The sequence below is a fragment of the Hydra vulgaris genome, chromosome 08 (assembly GCF_038396675.1).
Source record: "Hydra vulgaris chromosome 08, alternate assembly HydraT2T_AEP".
Classification (NCBI taxonomy): domain Eukaryota; kingdom Metazoa; phylum Cnidaria; class Hydrozoa; order Anthoathecata; family Hydridae; genus Hydra; species Hydra vulgaris.
Window position 1 is genome coordinate 68,662,181 of NC_088927.1, and position 19,563 is coordinate 68,681,743.

General features: G+C 29.6%; 1 protein-coding gene and 1 long non-coding RNA gene across 2 annotated transcripts; both read right to left on the bottom strand.

The window, feature by feature from the left end:
- Positions 1 to 7,760: 7,760 nt before the first annotated feature.
- LOC136084429 (uncharacterized) lies at positions 7,761 to 8,397 on the bottom strand. The gene is made up of 2 exons (XR_010640559.1): positions 8,092 to 8,397; positions 7,761 to 7,968 (listed from the first exon to the last, which is right to left on the bottom strand). It is a non-coding gene; the product is annotated as an uncharacterized LOC136084429 (long non-coding RNA).
- A 5,139-nt stretch (positions 8,398 to 13,536) lies between these two features.
- Positions 13,537 to 16,157, bottom strand: LOC136083568 (zinc finger BED domain-containing protein 4-like). The gene is made up of 3 exons (XM_065802972.1): positions 15,627 to 16,157; positions 15,365 to 15,554; positions 13,537 to 13,730 (listed from the first exon to the last, which is right to left on the bottom strand). Exons 1-3 carry the CDS (start codon positions 16,155 to 16,157, stop codon positions 13,537 to 13,539), a joined length of 915 nt encoding a protein of 304 aa, XP_065659044.1.
- Between the last annotated feature and the right edge of the window lie 3,406 nt (positions 16,158 to 19,563).

Sequence of the window (19,563 nt, forward strand, 5' to 3'; positions counted from 1 at the left end):
TTTAAAAATATTGGGAGGCCTACTTTTTTCAGTCATTAATTTTTTATTTTTTCTAGCGATACATAATTTCATCTTGGCGGTTGAAAGCAGTATTCAAATTTTTTTTAATGTTTTATTTGTATTTGAAAAATGTCTATTTTATGCAAGGTGCTCTTAAAAAGACAATACTGTTATTATTGGTATCTCCTTAACGATTTACTCTATTAGGGAGATAGTTTGCATAGTATTTTCTGCGTTATATTGATATCTTATAATAGAAAGAAATATCGCATTATTTTATTATTTTTATAAATAGTTAGAAAAATCATGAATATTCACCCAAAAAATCCATTTCATGATGAGCATTACGAACCTCTTTTTCTGAAATTTTTTAATATAATATTTTTTTCTTCCCATTATGTCTTACAGTTAATTTTGAAAGATAGTAGTTTCTTTTAACAGATCAACTTCTTTTAACAGCTTCTTCTTGTTTTGCAACTTTAAAAAATGCCTTAAAAATGAAAAAGTTGCTGTGCTTTATTTTTACAATACTTTATTTATACAGTCAGTATTGTAATAGTTTAAAATGTTTGTTATTATAAATAAAAATGAAACAAAAATTTAGCTTGAGAGTAGCAACGAATTCTGTAATTAAAAAGCTAAGGAATAAATCTTAAGCAGCTGCAAAGCAATTTAACCGAGATCAAAAAAACAGATAAAAAAAGCTGTAGAGTGGTGTGAAATTAATGGAAAACGATGATATTCTGGAAGAATAAAGTGTATTGGTTTGCCTGAAAAATGGAAGGAAATCTCTTTTGAAGAATAAGTAAGAATTTTTTATTGTATTACTAAATATAGAAATTGTAAGTTCCTGTGTCTATGTTAGTTTCAAACAAATTTACAATAAAAAAGAACATCAAAAAAAAATGCAGTGCTCTGTTATATGTAAATTTTTGTTATATGTAACCCTAACCCATCTAAACCCCAAACAAAATTCAGTCTTGAAAACTCTTTTGTTATTTATCTGTACAAAGTCTTACCTGTTAACACATATAACTCTTTACTACAGCATTGACAAGTTTTATTATTATTGTACTATATTTTCTATTTTATTATTATTGTACTATTTTTTACCTGAGTATATTGTTTACTACTTTTCAGATGATTTGGAAATGAATTGTTTATTTGCGGCATCATAGTTCAAGAAAATCAAAAAGCATCTGGTCATTGGACAGGTCAAATTGACTAACATATGCTCTTAAATCACGATAGAACATCACTGTTTGTCTACTATGGTGTTAATGGTTCAGCTAACGGATTTGAAAATGGTGGGCGTGATGAAAGCTGTCAAAAAATGATTCGACATAATCGTGAATACAATTTTAAACGTTAATATATTAACGTTTAATATATAAAACTAAATAATGAGACGTATTTCATATATTTTATTCTGTTTTTTTATAACTATTATTCTATATTTTATTTTTTTATAGTTATTCTATTTTATTATTAAACGTATTTTATGTATTTCACATATATGAACATTTTACTTTAAGTGGTTATTAGTATAATTGGATATTGTCAAAAAAATAACAAGTTTAAAAATAAATATATCTTAAGACAAAACATGTACTTTATGTTTTGAATGTTCAGACATATTTTCAACGCTTAATAGTTATTTAGGTGAAAAATACATTTGCCATGTAATATTTGGTGCTCAAGTAATTACTAGTCAGTTGGCTCCACTAGATGCTATTCGAAATAATCCAAACTCATTTTTTTCGACAATAGAGAATAGATCGCAAGATCATAAATCTTTAATTGCATTTTTGAAAATTACTTGATAGACGCTTGATTGCAAAAGGCATACTTCGCCCTGTTGTTGTACTGAGCGATGGTCACATTTCTCGCTTCCATCATATCTTACTTTGATTTCTTAGAGAGAAAGTAATGCATATATGTATAACACCTCCAGAGACTACTGCGGTAACGTACTTCTCAATCAAACCAACAGTGCGCTGTACACCACGGAAATGCGAGAGCAAATTTGTTAAGATAACATTAAACACTTAATAGATAGGATTTTATGTGCAATGCAAGGAATAATCCGTTTGATGCAAAAGAATTTGCAAAGTTGCAAAGCTAAAACAATGTGTCAAATAAATTGGTATGTGGTAAATCAATGTGCACTGAAGATGGTAAAAGACGAATTAAAAATTTACCTAAATATACATCGAAAAAAACAACCGTTGCAAATAAGTTATATTAAAAGTCTGCTGACAGTATTTAAGATCTTGTAACTCGATAGACTCCATTAGATCGATTTTTTTATTTTTATTAACAGTTTTTTTTTTTTTTAAAGTTTTCCTTTAAAAGTACAAAAAAAAAATTAGAAAAAAAGTCAAAAATATATATGGTGCTCTTAAAAAGACAAATATATTAACATTTTAAAAGTACTTCTTAAACAATCAAAGTTATATATTCGTATTAAGGTGGTACTTGGGTGAAAAACTCTTTATTTCTTATTATTTTAATTTGATATTTTAATACATTTATTAAATATAGGTAACTAAACCTTGAAAGAAAGAAAAAAAAAATTACAAAGTAGTCCTTTTTTGGCCCAAAAGTCACAAAATGGTCACTTTACGGTGCGTCTTATTGAGAAAAAACCAATTGGAATTTTTACAGTTTGTTTTTAGTATAATTTACAGGTATGGAAGCAGAATTTGCCTGATTGGATTTGATTGGAGATTGGATGACTAGATCTAAGATAATTAAAATTTTAATATCTTATTTGTAATAAGGCTTGAAAATGAAACTTTGGGCCCAGCTTATTATGGTTCGAAAAATATTTTTTCAAAAAATGTTCGTTCAAAACCTGCATCTAATAAAAAATAACCACTATGCAAAATTTCAAGTGCAAAGCTCAAACCAATCAAAAGTTACATGACGCACCATCCAAAAGTTTTAATATTGAGATAAATGCAATTTAAGTAAGAATTCACTAAAAAATCACTAAACTTTCTCTATATATTCAAAAAAACTAATTGTTATGATTGATGATTAGAAATAAAACCTAATATAGACTAATATAAACCATAACCATACTTCAGTTCTTCTTCTGATTCATTGGTATTCGTAAAACCTTTACGCACTCCTCGAATATGCTTTCTCCTCTTCTTAACTGAATCAAGCGATTCTCTTTCCATTTGCATTATTCGTTGGTCGTTATTTGAGACACAGAAATCATTTGAATAAAATCCAGAAACAACACCTAATCCTTCTAAAACTTTTAAAATTCCAGTTGAATGGTCATTCAAATTAATAACTGCACCCAACTCAACAGATGTCGATGTCCAACATATATTTATGTGCGTTTCACACACATAAATATATTTTGGACATCGTTTCCAAATCATTCCATTTAATGACTCATTGGTATTTTGTGTTTTGCCATGAAGACATTTTTTTAACAAACTATCATCACTCAAACTTAAAAAAACAGGCTTTATTTCTTCAAGGATAGCAAAGGATAATCCTACCTTATGGTTGTACGTCGCTGTACCGTTTATTTTGTCAGCCTGATATTTACACCAACTATGAGCAGTTCGTTGGCACATTTTGGTGCCTTGATTCAAAATCTTTTGCCTCAAAGCAATGGAAAAGCACTGCTCCAATAGCTTTTTTTAACTAGTAAACAGTAGTACCTGTCGATTGCCGAACTGCAATACCAAAATAATTTTGCAGTTTATTTATAACTCTCTCAGTAAGACGACCTGCACCTCCTAACGTTTTTCCGTCAGATAATTTTTGCATATTTGTTGCTTTGAGTTTCCGTAATCGTCCTCCAACTCGCTTTTGGATATGGCCTACACATTCTAATTTTTTCACAACTATTCCTTTCTATAGAGTCTCCATCTCCTATGTATTTTGTATATCGGAGCTTACGACTATCTTCTGAAGCAACAAAACAATCTACTAAAGTAGCAGCTTCCATAGAACCAGCAGAACCAGTATGGTTGATGTTGCAATCATGAGTTAAAATATATTCTTCATATTCATCAGAACCCTTCTTTGCTTCCCAAGATTGACATGACTAACAAACTTTAGATCGTACACGATAATCTAAACACTTTCCTGTGTCACTTGCTATTACAGTAACAACACCATTTAACGATGCATAACATCTTTGTTGCCATGATCCAGCACATGATAAAGTTACATTTGAAATACCATTTTCATCTCTGTCAGTTGCAAATATGGAATCTCTCAATTCAACGGAGGCATTGTTCATAGAACACGTTACAACATCAATATATGAGTTACATACATTTTTTCGTAATTCATTAAACACAGTAACATTCATTGGAGGTGGCATGTTTAAATATCCACACAATTTTTCTAAACCGTTGTGACCTTTTCCTAAATTCCCTTATTGCAATAACAGAGCGTACATTTACTTCAAATGGAGGTCTACCGCAACTGCTTTTCCGTTTGCATTTCTTACTCGAATGAAGGATGCACACCAACTACAATTTGAACATTGCAATAATAACGGTATTGATAAGCCTTGCTTTCTCAAGACATCAAGTATTAGACTAATAGTCTTCTTTTCACTATCAGGATGTGTAGCTACTAAATTAATAATTTTTATAAGAATAGCTGTAGAAAAAAGTAGAAAAAACAAATTATACACTGTTGAGTTTGGATAATTTACATAGGGTAACAAATCGGTGTTATTGGTTGGAAAGGACAATGCAATGTTAATTTAATTGGATTTATCAGTGATTTTAGAATATAGTGGTTGACTTGTTGATAAATATAATAGTTTTATTTTCTTTCCTGAAGAAAAAACAGGTGGGTTAGATGAAGGAACCTCAGGTGATTCTTCTTGTTTTTTTGTATGCTGATTACCTTTAAACGAGCGTCTAGAAAATGCCTTCGAATGGCCAGACTTTCTCTGCAACGTAGCTCTACTTTTTTTTTTATTATATACTATCATTAACTATAACAAAAGAAATAAGTAGCACATGAAAACCAATTAACTTAATAACAATAAAAGTAGCAAATCTTTGTTATAGTTAACTTACTTATTAAGTTAACTATAACAAAGCTCTACTATTTTTTTTTTTTTTTTTTACTTATTAAAACTAAAGGAAATGACAATAATAAGTCATTTAAACAATAATAATAATAGATAAAAACTCATTTCAATTAAAACTAATTAACAAAACCAAACAAACAATGATTATAAACACGAACAAATATTGATTTACATACAACTTCATCCAACTTTTCGAGATAAAATTTTATTCAATGAAAACCTCATGTAAACGTTTATCAGTTTAGTGACTTTTTGCATAGCAGTTTAAAACTATGTAAAGTACTTTAATGACTTACCAACAACCAACCCTGGGATTCTAAATTATAAAGAAACATACTTTTAGAGGCTTTAAGTGATTTAAAATTGGTTGCTAGGGGCGTCGCTATGAAAGTTTTAGTTCTGAGTTTACTAATACATATTTTAAAATGGAAAATTAGATATTTTCTATATAGTTTTTTTTAAAAACAAATTACATCGGCGTTTTCTACATAGTTTAAATAACTTAAAAACATTCTCTTTAAAATTTTTAATTTTTACAATTTTTTCATTTTAAACAAGTGAAAATGATTATTTTTCTGACAATGAACCATAGCTTTTTTCTCGACTCTAGTTTACGGACGGAAATTAAAGATTTTATGTTTTTTATTATTAGTCAACTTTAGTTCTCAAATATTTTGAAGTACCATCTTCTGAAACAAAATTAGAAAATTATTTGATTATTAGCATTATAATTTAACTTTTTTCTAAAAGTTAATTAGTTTTGGAATATCCCAACATTAATTTAGTTTTGTTTAACAATAGTTAAATTTAAACAATAATCATAACAAACAGTAGTTATAAATAATATAACTTTTTTGTCTTTTTAAGAGCGCAATACCTATTCAGTTTTTTGTTTATACTGATAAAACATGTTTTTTATATTGTTTAATGTTTTATGATTAATCTTATAAAATTAATTATGTAATTTTTAAATTTTTTGTTTAATTAATTGTTAATTCCAACACTATTAAAAAAAAAGTTAAAGTTAAAAATAACAATTTCAAAATTTGTTAAAAAAATAATAACAAAATTAATAAAATAAAGTTATACAATTATAAACATAAGAATATTATAAAAATAAATAAAAACCGACAGATAAAAATGGTAGATAGACACGGTTAGAACGGATCCTGATAATGCTAACCTAGCTGACCTAAGAACGCCAATTGTATGGGGTGATAGCATACACATCAAGGTACTCAGTAATGCAAATTTTGAAATCTTTTAATTTTGTCCGCGGAAAATGATTTAACTTGAATGTTCAAACTAAGCGAAATTTTGACTTTATAGCGCAACAATAAAAACACCTGTAAAATTAGAATCACTTAATATAATTTGATAAAAATTAATGCAAATGTAGCATATGGCCGGACCAAACTCTAGATAAAAGTTCAACCGGATTAGTTAACTGGTTAAGGTTTTATGGCAATAAGTTTATTATGCTTTAATTTATATTTTGTTAGTTTTTTGCTACTTATACCATGAAAAATCTTTAAACAAATAAGTTAGGCTATTAGCAAAAGAGTGACATAAAAAATAGCGACGGAAAAGGAGATTCTGGTACAGTTCGGGTTGTTGCTCACTGCAATGGTTTATCAAGTCTTGTAAATCATGTTGCTCAATCTCGCAAAATTTCTAGTGGATATTTTGTAAAGCTCGGAATTGTAAAATGTTGGTAAAAATTTTCTTAAGTTTTGTCTAAACATTGTTGATACTGCATTAAGGGTTGATCCCACCCAGTAAACACACAAACGTCTACTAAACGTCAAAACAACGTTTCAACAAAACGTTCAGATTTGGTCAATTATCCGTCTAGAATGAAATCCGGATTAACGTTTAGAACAAACGTCCATAAAACGTCTATATTCAAACGTATTTTAGACGTCTATTATAGGATTATTATACGTATATAAAGCGTATAGATTTTGTTTAATTTGCGTTTAAATCTAGTCTAATTAACGTATACAAAGCGTTTAGATTTAGTCTAAGTAAACGTACATTAAACATGTCTATTAGTTTCTTTAATTTTGTTAACGTAAATTTAATTTATTTAAGTTTTAAAACTAATATAAGTTAAAACTACGTTATAACTTTTTAACTTTATATAAGTAATAAGAGCTATATTAGGTCGTGAAACTTATAAATAGGATATAGTTATAAAAGTAATTAAATTTATAAATAAGATATAGTTATAAAAGACCTGGTCTTATTTTTTATATTTTTTATAACTATTACAATATGTTTATAAACTTTTATACTATACTACGTATACTATACTTTTATTTTATGTTTAGATAATTTAAAAAAATTAAATGACCATGCTTTTGGTAGTGGAAATATTATATTAATAATTTTCTATCAAATATTTTTTAAATTTAATCTCATTAGCTGAAAATAAAAGTTTACATTAAGATTAATTCAAAGATTACTTATAAAATTAATAAACTTATAAACAAATATTTTGGATCACTAGTTTATGCATTATCAAAAATCTTCCTAGAATACCGTCTACCCTTGTTTATCTTGCACCTGTTTGTGCAACATCATCTTCTGCAATCGTATCCTGATCGTCTGATTTTGTAACCTGATTAGTAACCGCAAAAAACTTGGGTAAAATAGTTAGCATTTTAAATGTACATTCATAAATCAAAATTGGAATTACACTGAACAACTTTACATATAGAGGATTTTCTGAATGGAAGTTTCAGAAATTTCCTGTACCATCCATGTTTATTTTTGACATTAAAAATTTCGTAACGTCGCGCCATATTATATGCAGTGGATTTTACCAGCTCTGTTCTACCAATTTTCTTTAGCAAATGTAACTAAATTAAGCTAAAATGCATCTAAAAATAAAAAAATTAAAAATTTACTAATTTAACTTCTTGATTAATGCAAAGATGAACATCTACTGTTACACAATCATACTAGCCCTAACGAAATGAATTTAAACTGCTTATAAAACTTACGAAAAAAGTTCTTGCAGCAGGACTTTCATAACGACAGACCAGCAACTCATATTTTTAACTATGTTGCAATCAATATTTTCTAAAACAACTGAGTCCATTAATTTGTTGGCATTTAGGAAGGTAGATTATTGTGATAAGAGGCTTTTAACTTCATTGAATTAAAATGGCGCTACCGACACTCGTTTATTATTTATTAATCAGTCGTTTTGCTTTCAGTTGTTGTAAGGAAGTGAATCTTGAAAACGCATCTAAATTAGTTATTTAGCCAATAAAAAGTAATTTTTTTTATTTCGTTTTAATTATGCCTATTTAAACCGCGTGACTTAAGCTGTTATGCGAGTCTTCTGACCAATGGCTATATTACTATATTATAATGTAATAAATATTTATTAAACGTTGATCAAACGTTTAGAATAACAACTAATATTAGTCAATATTGTAAACGTTTGATTGACGTTTAATAAACGGTTAAATTAAAAGATTTAAAGCGTAGATTTTAAATCTATGAATGTTTACGTTTAATTAAGGTCGAATAAAGGTTTACAATATTGACTAATGTAAGTCGATATTCTAAACGTTAGATCGACGTTTAGTAAACGTATATACAAAAAGTTTGAATTATACATTTCAAATTAAGCGTCGATTTTTAGTCAATAATAGGTCGCTAAACGTTTTATCAATTTTTCTACCAATTTCGACTAAATATTGACCAATTCTGAACCAATCTGTGTTTACTGGGCAGTTCACCGCCTCAAAAACAACCTCTCACTCAAAGGACTGACAAAGACATTAGAGCTAAAAGACAAATTCTTGTTGCGGTATCAGAAAATTTCCAAAAACTCACCCTAACATTGAACAAAAAATTAATAAAATATTAACTAAAACTGCCATAAATCTTTAACCAGTAAACCAATCCGACTGAATTTTTATCCAGAGTTTGGTGTGGCTATATGCTACATTTGCGAAGGAGAATATAGCTAGGAAGTTCACGCTTCTTTTCTTACCAATGTCACTTATTGGGCTGGAGCTGGAGTCGAACCTTCGACCTCTGGGTTCTAAACCAGATAGCACAGTGGTCAGAAATGTCTGAAAATGTGAATTAATTCAAAATTGCTATCTTTAAATAACACGCCTACTTTTAATTCAAAAACATTTTTTAAACCTCTGGTAGGGTATGCACAACATTATTTCTCCGTAGGTCTCTGAATTATTAATTTTTATCATACCAAAAGAACTCCGGTAGAGAAAACTATGTGTAAATGAAAAAATACGTTGTTCAAGATATGAATAGATACGTTATTCAAGTGAAACGTTATTCAAATGAATTAATACGTTATTCAAGAATTCAGGTTTTTAAAATTAAATGAATGCAAATTCTTCGGTAATGACTGCCAAAGTGGTTTCAAAAAGCACAAATTTTTTCAAATTTTAGTTTGTAAAATTTCAATTTGTGCTCTCTGTCCAACTCTGTCCAAGTCAAAATTACTTCCAAAGTATTGATTTGGAACCTGTTTATTTTATGGTAAAAAATCTTAACCATCTTTATCCCCTTTTTGGACTTGTGCTACTGGCAAATGCACAAAAAATGCCGCGCTTTTTTTCGCGGTAAATATATCTTGAAATAACGAAAAATGAAATAAAAGTTAAACTCATAACTTTTGATTAAAATATCATGCGACAAAATATAGGTACTCATTGGAAAGCTGGAATTTTAGCTACAAAATGATAAAGTTTAAAGTTTAAAAATTGTAAAATTTCTAAATAATGAAAATAGAATTTTAAGCATATAGCACCATCTGAATAGAATTTTAAGCAAACAGCACCATCTGAAGTCTAAACTAGGCAATACAATAAATGAGCGCTTTTTCATAAAATTTGATTTAGCGTTTTTTAGTGCATAAATGAGTACAACTAAAAATTTTTATTGTTATTGTTACTAGAGGAATACCTTTGTGAATAAAAGGCAAGTTTTATATGTTTTTTAAATGTGGCTTTTTCAAAACATAATATAAGTGTCATCTATCTCAATTTCTATTTTTTGTGTAATGTTTTCAGCAAAAGAACTTTGTTCATTTATTCATTCTTAGTGTATAGTTTAATAAATTCACGTTAAAATTTTAGTTGTCAAGTGTTAAGCAATTTACGATGTCATATTACAATATAATTTATTATATTCTTATTGAAAATACTATTTTTTTTAAATATTCTTTTTGCATCTTCAAAAAAGAACCTTAATTGATTCAGATAAAAAATGATGACGTTTTTCAGGTCATGAAAGAGAGCATTGTATCCTTTTCTGATAGAAAAAGTCAATTTTAAGCTATTTCAAAGACCTTCAAATATCAGCAGAATTGATTTTCACTACCTGGAATCAAAGATCAACTATATTCTTTCTCACGCTTATGAAAAATTAAATTTAAAAAATTTACCAAGAACTTGAATCTGATGCCATTACTAAGGCTGCTTCTCAACAAAACACAACTCTGGCAAAAGTGATTCGAAAGTTAATCAAGCAAGTTAAGGAAACTGCACAACTTGCACTAGATGCAATTTCCTCAGAAAAAATTATTGTCAGTCAGACAAAAAAGCCCTGATGATGCTTTGGGTTTTTTATTGCTAAATGGTTTATCAAAAAATCAGTATTGCGCCATAAAGAGCTCATGTACCGCAAGCAATGCCAACCTTTGGTCAAACTACAACAAATTAGTTGATGCCAGAATTTGTTGTTGGTTAAATCTTTTGGACTATTCAGTACTAACTTAAAATCTCCTTAATCACACTGTTAAAAAGAGTTTTGATAAAAATCCGATTATTCAAATGATGGCAGATAACAGCAATAATCTTTACTTCAACTTTGGTTTGGATGGCGGTGGATCATTCCACACTTTTCATCATCAAGACTCTAATGATAATATCCCAGATGGTAGTACCTTAATGGTGAGTCAACTTATGTTATTGCAAATGATTGATGCCATTTGTCCTAAAAAGATAGCGTACCTCAACCCATTTCCAAACTCTGCTCAGTCATGTCGGCCATTGCATACGAAAAGGAGTCAAAAGAAGCCATCACAAATAAGTCAGGTAGGCTTCAGAAGGAATAAACAAAACTTTTTTTATGCATTTTTTCAAACAGTCTAAGAGTGCAAGTCACCTACTATGGACTTTTAACAATAATTGATGGAAAGGTCTTCCAACCTTGTGATCATAGTGATTCTGATTAATTTTTTGCGAACATTTTTTAAAAAGAAATTTTTGTGACAATGAAAAGTGAAGCATTTTTTCAAATTTACATTTTAAAAAATTTTTATGAGCACATGTGTTATTAAATTCTTTTTATTTTTGTTAAATTTTATTCCTATTTGAGTTTATATAGATAAATCAAAATATTATATAGCATTTTTTTCCTAAAAAGTGTTTTAAATTTTGCAAATTTTGTGTGTTGGAGAAGGAAAATGAATTAATTCGCATTTTCAACCGTATCTGACCACTGTTCTCTAATATTTTATTACATATACAATAAAATAAATAGCTTGAGCAAAAAGAAGGCATAATGTCTTATCACCGAGCGCTATTTTTATAAAACCGTAATTTACAAATATTTTATTATAAAGACGTTGATATATAAACAAGAAGATAATATATCGTCCTGTTTTATATAAGTTCAAATACATTAAGAAGCAGATAGTAATTACCAAACTGCTTACATTTTCTACAGTAGCAAAAAACAAATAAACATTACACACATACACATACCATTCTAAGAAAGAGGTAATATCATTAATAAACTTTGTTATATGGATTTTGATTAAAAAAATTTTTTGTTAATTTATCTCAATTTTTATATTTGAGTTAAACTTTATTTAAAAGAAACATTTAAAATTAAGCATAGTGTAATTCATAAATAAGAAGAATCGTTTAAACTCCTTTTATAATAGATCCTGAGAGGTTATTTTTTTATTTGCTATGTCTGAGAATGCTTTCCATAGATATGGTTCACGACACTTAATTGAGTAGGAGCTCAATTTCAAACTATATTTTGTAACAACAAAGCTGATTCTCGAGAATCTTGTTGTGTATTTATGACAGGTTTCACAAAAATACGATAAAAACATTTTTGGCGACAATCCTAACTTAGCTCTATATATAAAGACTAGAATTTTATGTAAATTGATTTTATAAACACTTAATGCTCCAAGTAAACACAGGAGAGGTTTGCAAGATTCTTTTGTCTTAGCTCCAAATACATAATTACCATATCCAACATGCATGTTTTTGTTTATTGTAAAGCTTTTTTAGTTTTGTATGATTTTTACTTGTCCAAACGATGTTACAGTATGTTAAGTAACTATGAACAAAAGCAAAGTATAAACCTTGTAGTGATTTAAAATTAAGAAATGGTTTAGCTCTAACAGGTGATAACTAAATATCTGGACAAAATTAGAAATCGTATAAATTTTTAACAGAGTCATCTTTTTTAACAATTTAAAAAGTATAATAACATAAAACATCTAAATGATAAGAATAAATAGATGTATAAGTTTTTCATGCCATGACGACGAACAGTGTCTACTCTTGTAAATGTGGCGACAGCAAGCCGATGTACACGTTCTACGTTGATTCTTATAATTGAAAACTCTATCCGCTTTTTAATTTTGCCTAGGTTTTCAGCTTGCCGGTTTTTGTTGTACACTAATCACTTAAGTTCAGACCAAAAATCTTCAATTGGACGTAATTCTGGCACATTAGCAGGATTATGCTCTTTTTGTACAAACTAAATATTTTTTGCTTTAAGATAACTTTGTACTTTACGTGAATAATGCAATGAAGTTAGATCAGGTCAAAGTTGACCTGATCTAGCTTCATTATAAAAATGATAATATTGTCGTTTTTATTTTTATTTTAAAAAAACATCATAAAAATGACAATACTGTAATTTTTATGATGTTTTTCAATGAATTTCTCCAATCTAACATGACGTTTTGAAATATACACATCTTCATTGACTGCTTGGCCTGACGGAGCAATGTACTGCTGAGAGATTCCCTTTGTAGAGAATGCAATCCAAACAAGTAATTTTGGCTCAAGTTTGTCTTTTCTTTTTAACCTTACATTAGTTGATGCTGTATTAATGTCAGGAGAGTAAAATCCAGTATTTCCAGAAATATTAGTGTTGCTCAAATAATAATACGATTCATCGTCAATAATAACTATTTTTTTCCGAAAAGTCGAAACCAACCTGCGGCACTTGGAACAAACAGTTGCATTTTGAGCCGGTGTTCTTTTTTGTGTTTTGGTTTTTTTACGATAACGAATGCTAGTTTTTAGGTGAATAATTTTGCATAAGTACGGTTGTGATACATGAAATCGTTTTGCAAGACCACGCTGTAAAATACCATCCTTTTGATCAATCGATTTTTTAAGGCGCTTTATCTCTTTTGCAGGCATCTATATTGCTTTGCGACCACTTCCGGCTTTTCTTTCTGGTCCTATATTGTTCCCCTTTCTTTGAAGTATATTATAAATAGTAGATTTTGGTATGTTCTCCATTCGAAAACGATTTACAATAAAGTTTTTGTTGTCATCCGGATGCAAATCCAAAAATGTGTACACTCGTTTTCTAAGGGAGTCTTCGTTAGAAGCTTTTTTTTTCATTTTTAATTATTCCTAAATAAATTATTTTTTAATAATAAATTTAAAGAATTAAATTTGCAACATAATAGAAGTGATTGCAATTATACAAAATTCTTTTGTATTTTTATATTTACACAAACTTTGTCCAGATTTTTAGTTTTCACATGTTATATATAATTCCAATGTTTTTTTAAATTTTTTTTTTAGACTGTTTATATAAAAATTCCATCGTAAATTTTCATCAGACTCCACGCCTAAAAAGATTACTGAAGATTTCTTTTTAATAATTTTTCCTTTTAATAATTTTGTTTATAATAAGATTTTGTTTCTTAAAAACCACTCATTTACCTTTTCTAATTGCTCAATAACATATTAAAAAAGATTGGAATCATCTGCAAATAGAGTTAATTTTATAAGATTTAATTGATATAGATAGATAGATTTGGTAGATATAGATTAGATAAATATAGATCATTTATGTACAGTAGAAATAATAATGACCCAAAAATAAAGCCCTGAGCAACCCCACAATTTATTAAGTTTATTTACCAGTAACTTTTGAATCATAGCATATGAATTGTTTTCTGTTAGTTAGAAAGTCTTTGAACCAAAGTAAATATTTGTTTCTGATGCCATAGTTTCCAAGTTTAGTTAGCAGTATATTATGGTTTACTGTATCAAAAGCTTTGAACAGATCAATGAAAACTCCTACTTTAAAACAATCGTTGTTTAGAGCGTCAGATATCTCGTTGACTTGCTCGACCACAGCGTGTTCAGTAAAATGCTTTTTTTTTGAAACCGAACTACTTTCAATACAGAATGTCGTTTTTTTTTAGATAATCACAGAGTCTGTTGTACATTTAACGCTCTAGTATTTTAGAGTAACAAGGCAAGAAAGAAATTGGTTTGCAGCCTAAAATATGGGAGTTACCTCCTCCTTTAAAAATAGGTGTAGTTCGGTCAATTTTTAAATTATATTTTAAAAATTGACCGAATAATAATAATATTAATAATATTAATAATATTAATAATATTAATAATAATAATAATAATAGTAATAATAATATTAATATTAATAGTAGTAGTAATAGTTGTAGTAAAATAAAAATAGTGATAACTTGGTGAGTGTACCAAGTACACTTAGACAGTGATATTGCGCCAATATTTGCGTAAAGTTTGCATGTTTATTTTGGAAAAATATAGTCTAGGGGTCCATTGCATAACAATATCACGCTCGAGTGAATAATGGGTTCCTTGAAAAAGTCACAAAACGTGACTTGGGTGGATGGGTGAGTTAAGACAAATGTGATGTCAAGCTAATAGCATTTTATAATAGACCACTTAGACCAAAAGAATGCTGACTGTATACAGTGACTGCAACAATGTTTATATGATAAACGATCATAATGTTTAAATTTTAATATTATGTTGGTATGCAACAAAATATATAAATTTATTAGATTTTACTATGAATAAATAATCCGAGAATAGTTATAGTAAAGTATTGTTCCTGATATATCAAAATATTGTTCCTGATACCGTTAGTACTGATAGTTAAGAAACGGGAGGTTCTTGTTCAAAAACACAAGCATTTGCAGTCGTTCCGGAGTTAACCAGCTTCTTTTCCGGTCGCAGATAAGACCCGCAGTACTAAACAACCGCTCCGAAAACACTGTACATAGAGGCGTCCCTAAATATTTCTGTGCTAGTTTTTTCATGTTAAGAAATTTGGATTTCCTCCAGTATTCAAAGACGTCCTCGTGACTTGCAAGTAGAGGTTCTTTCAAGTACACTGCTACTTCGTCTGACATTGTGCAATGCGCAGTATAAATCTAAAACATTAAAACAATTTATAGGCTTACAATATTTAAAGTACAATACTAATATAGAAGCACAATACTTACTACAGAACTTGTGTTGATTAATTGGTTATAAAATGACCAGACAGCACCTGTAGCAGGTGTGGTAGGTTCTTGATTTTCAGCAGCTTTAATTTCATAACCCTTGTCTATGTCTAATGCATTCAACTCGCCAATTAATAAAGTAAGAGCTTTCTTAGCCATCGTCCTGCTCCTAAAAATCTTGTTTTTAAATCTGGGATCTAATATTGTTGCAAAAGCATATATAGGCTCGTTCTCGCAGTCTCCGTAACATCGATGCAAAGATTGACACAGAGATTCTTTAAAATTTCCGTAGTCCTTGATGCGATCAATTGACACGTTAACTGTATTTATTATTGAGATAACTTCTGATGTGGTCACTTTCGATGAACTTGCAGTAAGCGTGACCTCTTCAAACACTTTTAAAGCAGCAACGAGAGGAACCAAACTATCCCATTCTCCGGTTGACAACTCCTTGTTTTGTCGAGTAGCTTTTGGGAAATGTGGCGTTACCAACAGAATCGCATCTTTTTGTTCTTTTAAACGGTTCAGCATGTGGAAGGTGCTATTCCATCTAGTTGGCTAATCTTGAATAATGCTCTGTTTAGGCAGTCCCAGAATCTCCTGATATTGTCTCAAAAGTTTGTATAACTTAACCGAATATTTAAAGTGTCATACTATTCTTCTACAGGTAGCAGTTAGTAAAGATATGCGTTCATTGTCGAGGCAGCCATCTTTCGCAACCAACTGAAGTGTATGGGCAAGACAAGGAATATTTGTAAACTTCCCGACTACCATAGCAGAAACAATATTTCTGGCATTATCTCTTACTACTTCATTGAGTTTTTCAAGTAGTCCCCAACGCTCAAGTGATTCATTCATAAAGTTAACAAGATTGGTTGCGGTGTGGGACTCATAAGGAAAAGGTACCACGTCAAGACAAATGTGAATTTGTTTCATATCTTCTGTGAGGAAATGTGCTGTTAGGCTTATGTAATCAACATTGGCTGTTAAGCTCTACATGTCGGTAGTTATACTAACATGATTAGCTTTTTTTGCCAAGAACTGAATTTTACTTGATACCTTCTGATAAATGCTAGGAATTTCAATAGTCGAGAAGTATTTTCTGCTTGGTATCGTATACCTTGGCTCCAAAAACTGTAGTAACCTCTTGAAACCGGGATTTTCTACTATACTAACAGGTTGGTTATCTGTGCATATCATTTCAGCAATAAGCCTTGTAATTTTTATTGCCTTCGGATCTATAGATTTGAGATGCCTGGTCTTTGCAAACACTTGATGTATTGTTGGTTGATTAGTAGATGAAGATCTAGGCTTCATTTTTATAGAACTAATTGTGGAAGAAGAGCTTCTAGTATTTATCTCCGCATCCTCAGACGTAGGGTTGAGACTTGTGAATGCGAATGCGAGTGTAGTAGATCAAGGTTCCCTTGGCATAGGAGTTTCAAAAGCAGGGTTAGGACTGGATTTACAAGATGGTCCTGCGGTAGAGCTATCCTCGCATATATTAAAATCGATAACGCTTATCATGTTTCTGATTTTTGATTTCAAATTTATGAAAGGTTTTTAAATGCTTTAGCATGTTCGATATTGTGTATGACTGACAAACTCTGCCACCACTCCTGGATATAACAGTTTTGCAAAAATTGCATATTGCAGAGTTAGTGTCATTTGAATTGATCACAAAATAGCCCCATACCTCGCTTTTTTTACGTTTCGGCATAATAATGACACTTTTATTTTACTTTTATTTTCAACGTTTACTGTTGTTAAGGTTTTCCTTCACAGTTACTTAACTTCAACGATGATATTAAATGCGAAAGTCAAGATTTAACGTAAATTTAACCAAAAAAAATCTCAACGGCAAAGAGTGTATATATTAACTTAAATTATCAAGGGAGTAATAATAAAAGAAGTGAAGTCGTTAAAAAGTCTTTTAAAAAAGAATCGGAATCGTTAAAAAAAGTTGAGAATCGCGATTCTTACGATTCCTTGAGAATCGGTGGAATCGGGAAAATCGGAATCGGAATCGGCCCATCTCTAACTAAAATATATTAAATACAAAATAAATATTTATCTTATCTAATTTTTCTTTCAAGAAAACAAAAAAAGAAAACCTAATAATAATAAAAAAAAATTTTATGACATTATTACGGCATTAAAAAAATAAAACTTCAGGGGTTAGTGTTTTTCCATTTTAAAACTTGTATTTTTTGAAACAAATGTTTGATCACTTTTCAGGATCACTTCTGATCAAGAGGCATTGTTATTGATTTTTTATAACATTTTTTCTAGATATCTTGGCTGTATGGTTTAATTTAGTTTTGCGAATTTCCTTATTTAGAGCCTCTAGTGACTCTTTTGGCAGTTCTAATGCCTCAAATATCTGCACACCATGTTTCAAGAATTTATGAACATTTGTGGTATTCACTCACCAGCAATAGATTTTGAGTATAAGAGCTGTAGTTTTATAGCAATCTGGCTAAAACTTTCAGAGTTCAACTGATAACAGAAGCATACTGATATTAGGGTTGCCCTCAATCTAACATTTAACTAATCTTTTATGTACTGCTACTCCCGTTAAATCAGCAAAAGTTTCAGCATTTTCAAATGCCATTCTGGCGGTGTTTTCATCGTTAGTGTTGCCAAAACCCCGTTTGGGCATATCTACTATAAGACTTAGCTCCTCTCTAAACCTCAGTTGAATGCTCTTTTTTCTATATTTTTCTGATGCTTTTTCATCAGGGGAGTTGGCAAAGTATTTTTTAATGTCTAAATAAATCCTAAATGTAAAATATATTCAAAAAATCTGAGCCAGCAATGCATAGTAGAAAAGCCCAAAGATAAAACTTTTTTATTGATTGGTTTAGATCTAATCAATGTTGGGTTATTAAGTTCACTAAGCTTAGCTCCACAAACATTATATTATTGGGAGGACAGAGTATTAGTGAGGGCATTAACTACTCACCATCAAACATGATAAAATCTAGTTTGAACTTAAATGTGATATTAGTTTCGGTTTGCCTTTCTCTACTTCTAACTTTACCTCAACCTTGACGAGTCTATTCATTTCTGCTTTTAAAAGTTCATGTTCATTTTATATCAAATTTTCTGTTTCTTTTTGATATTGGAGAGGGGTCTGCAGTAATATGTACTAGAGGATTTTTTATTTAACCATACATTTTATTCATAATGGTTAATTTAAGTGGAACAATAGCTGTCTGGAAAAGACTTTGCTCAGTAACTTGGGCCTGGCCTTGCCAATATTTGTATCAGTATATTTTTGTTTATAGACACTTTGACTAGGGCACTATCAAAACCACTTTTAAAGTGAAGTAAACTTTTAAACCTCCCCCCACTTTCAGCAAACATTCTCATAGAATCTTGGCATTCCATGAAAGTTAATAATCCTTGTATGATTAAACATACCCTGTAGAAGAGTTGAAGCAGATGTTTCTGTCACAATAAATCCCTCAGGATAACATTTGTATCTCTCATTCTTAATTTCAGGAATTGAAGGATAAATACTTGCATTATGCATTATTAATGAATTTTGAATAATTTGATACTGTTTATCAGAAAGGTCACACTGAATTGTAAGCTCAAGGCATCTTCGGTTTTCATTTTATTCGGAAAACTTATCTCCGTACTTTTAACTTTTTTAAAATTTGATGCATTTTTCATGAGAACAACAAAGTCTTTTTTTGTTTGGATCTCTAGTGGCTTTTTTTTATTTAAGCTAATGCCAATGCTTCTGCATGATGTTCAGCCAATTTGTTAACCTTTAATAAAATAATATTTAATATTAAAGCGTGTAAACTATTTAATAAACTGGGTTGAATTTAATTGATTTATTATTACCTTAGGTCTTCTGTTTCTATCACCTAAATCTCCCAGTCCTTGCACTTTCTACCTGAAACTACCGCAACGTTTTTTTGTT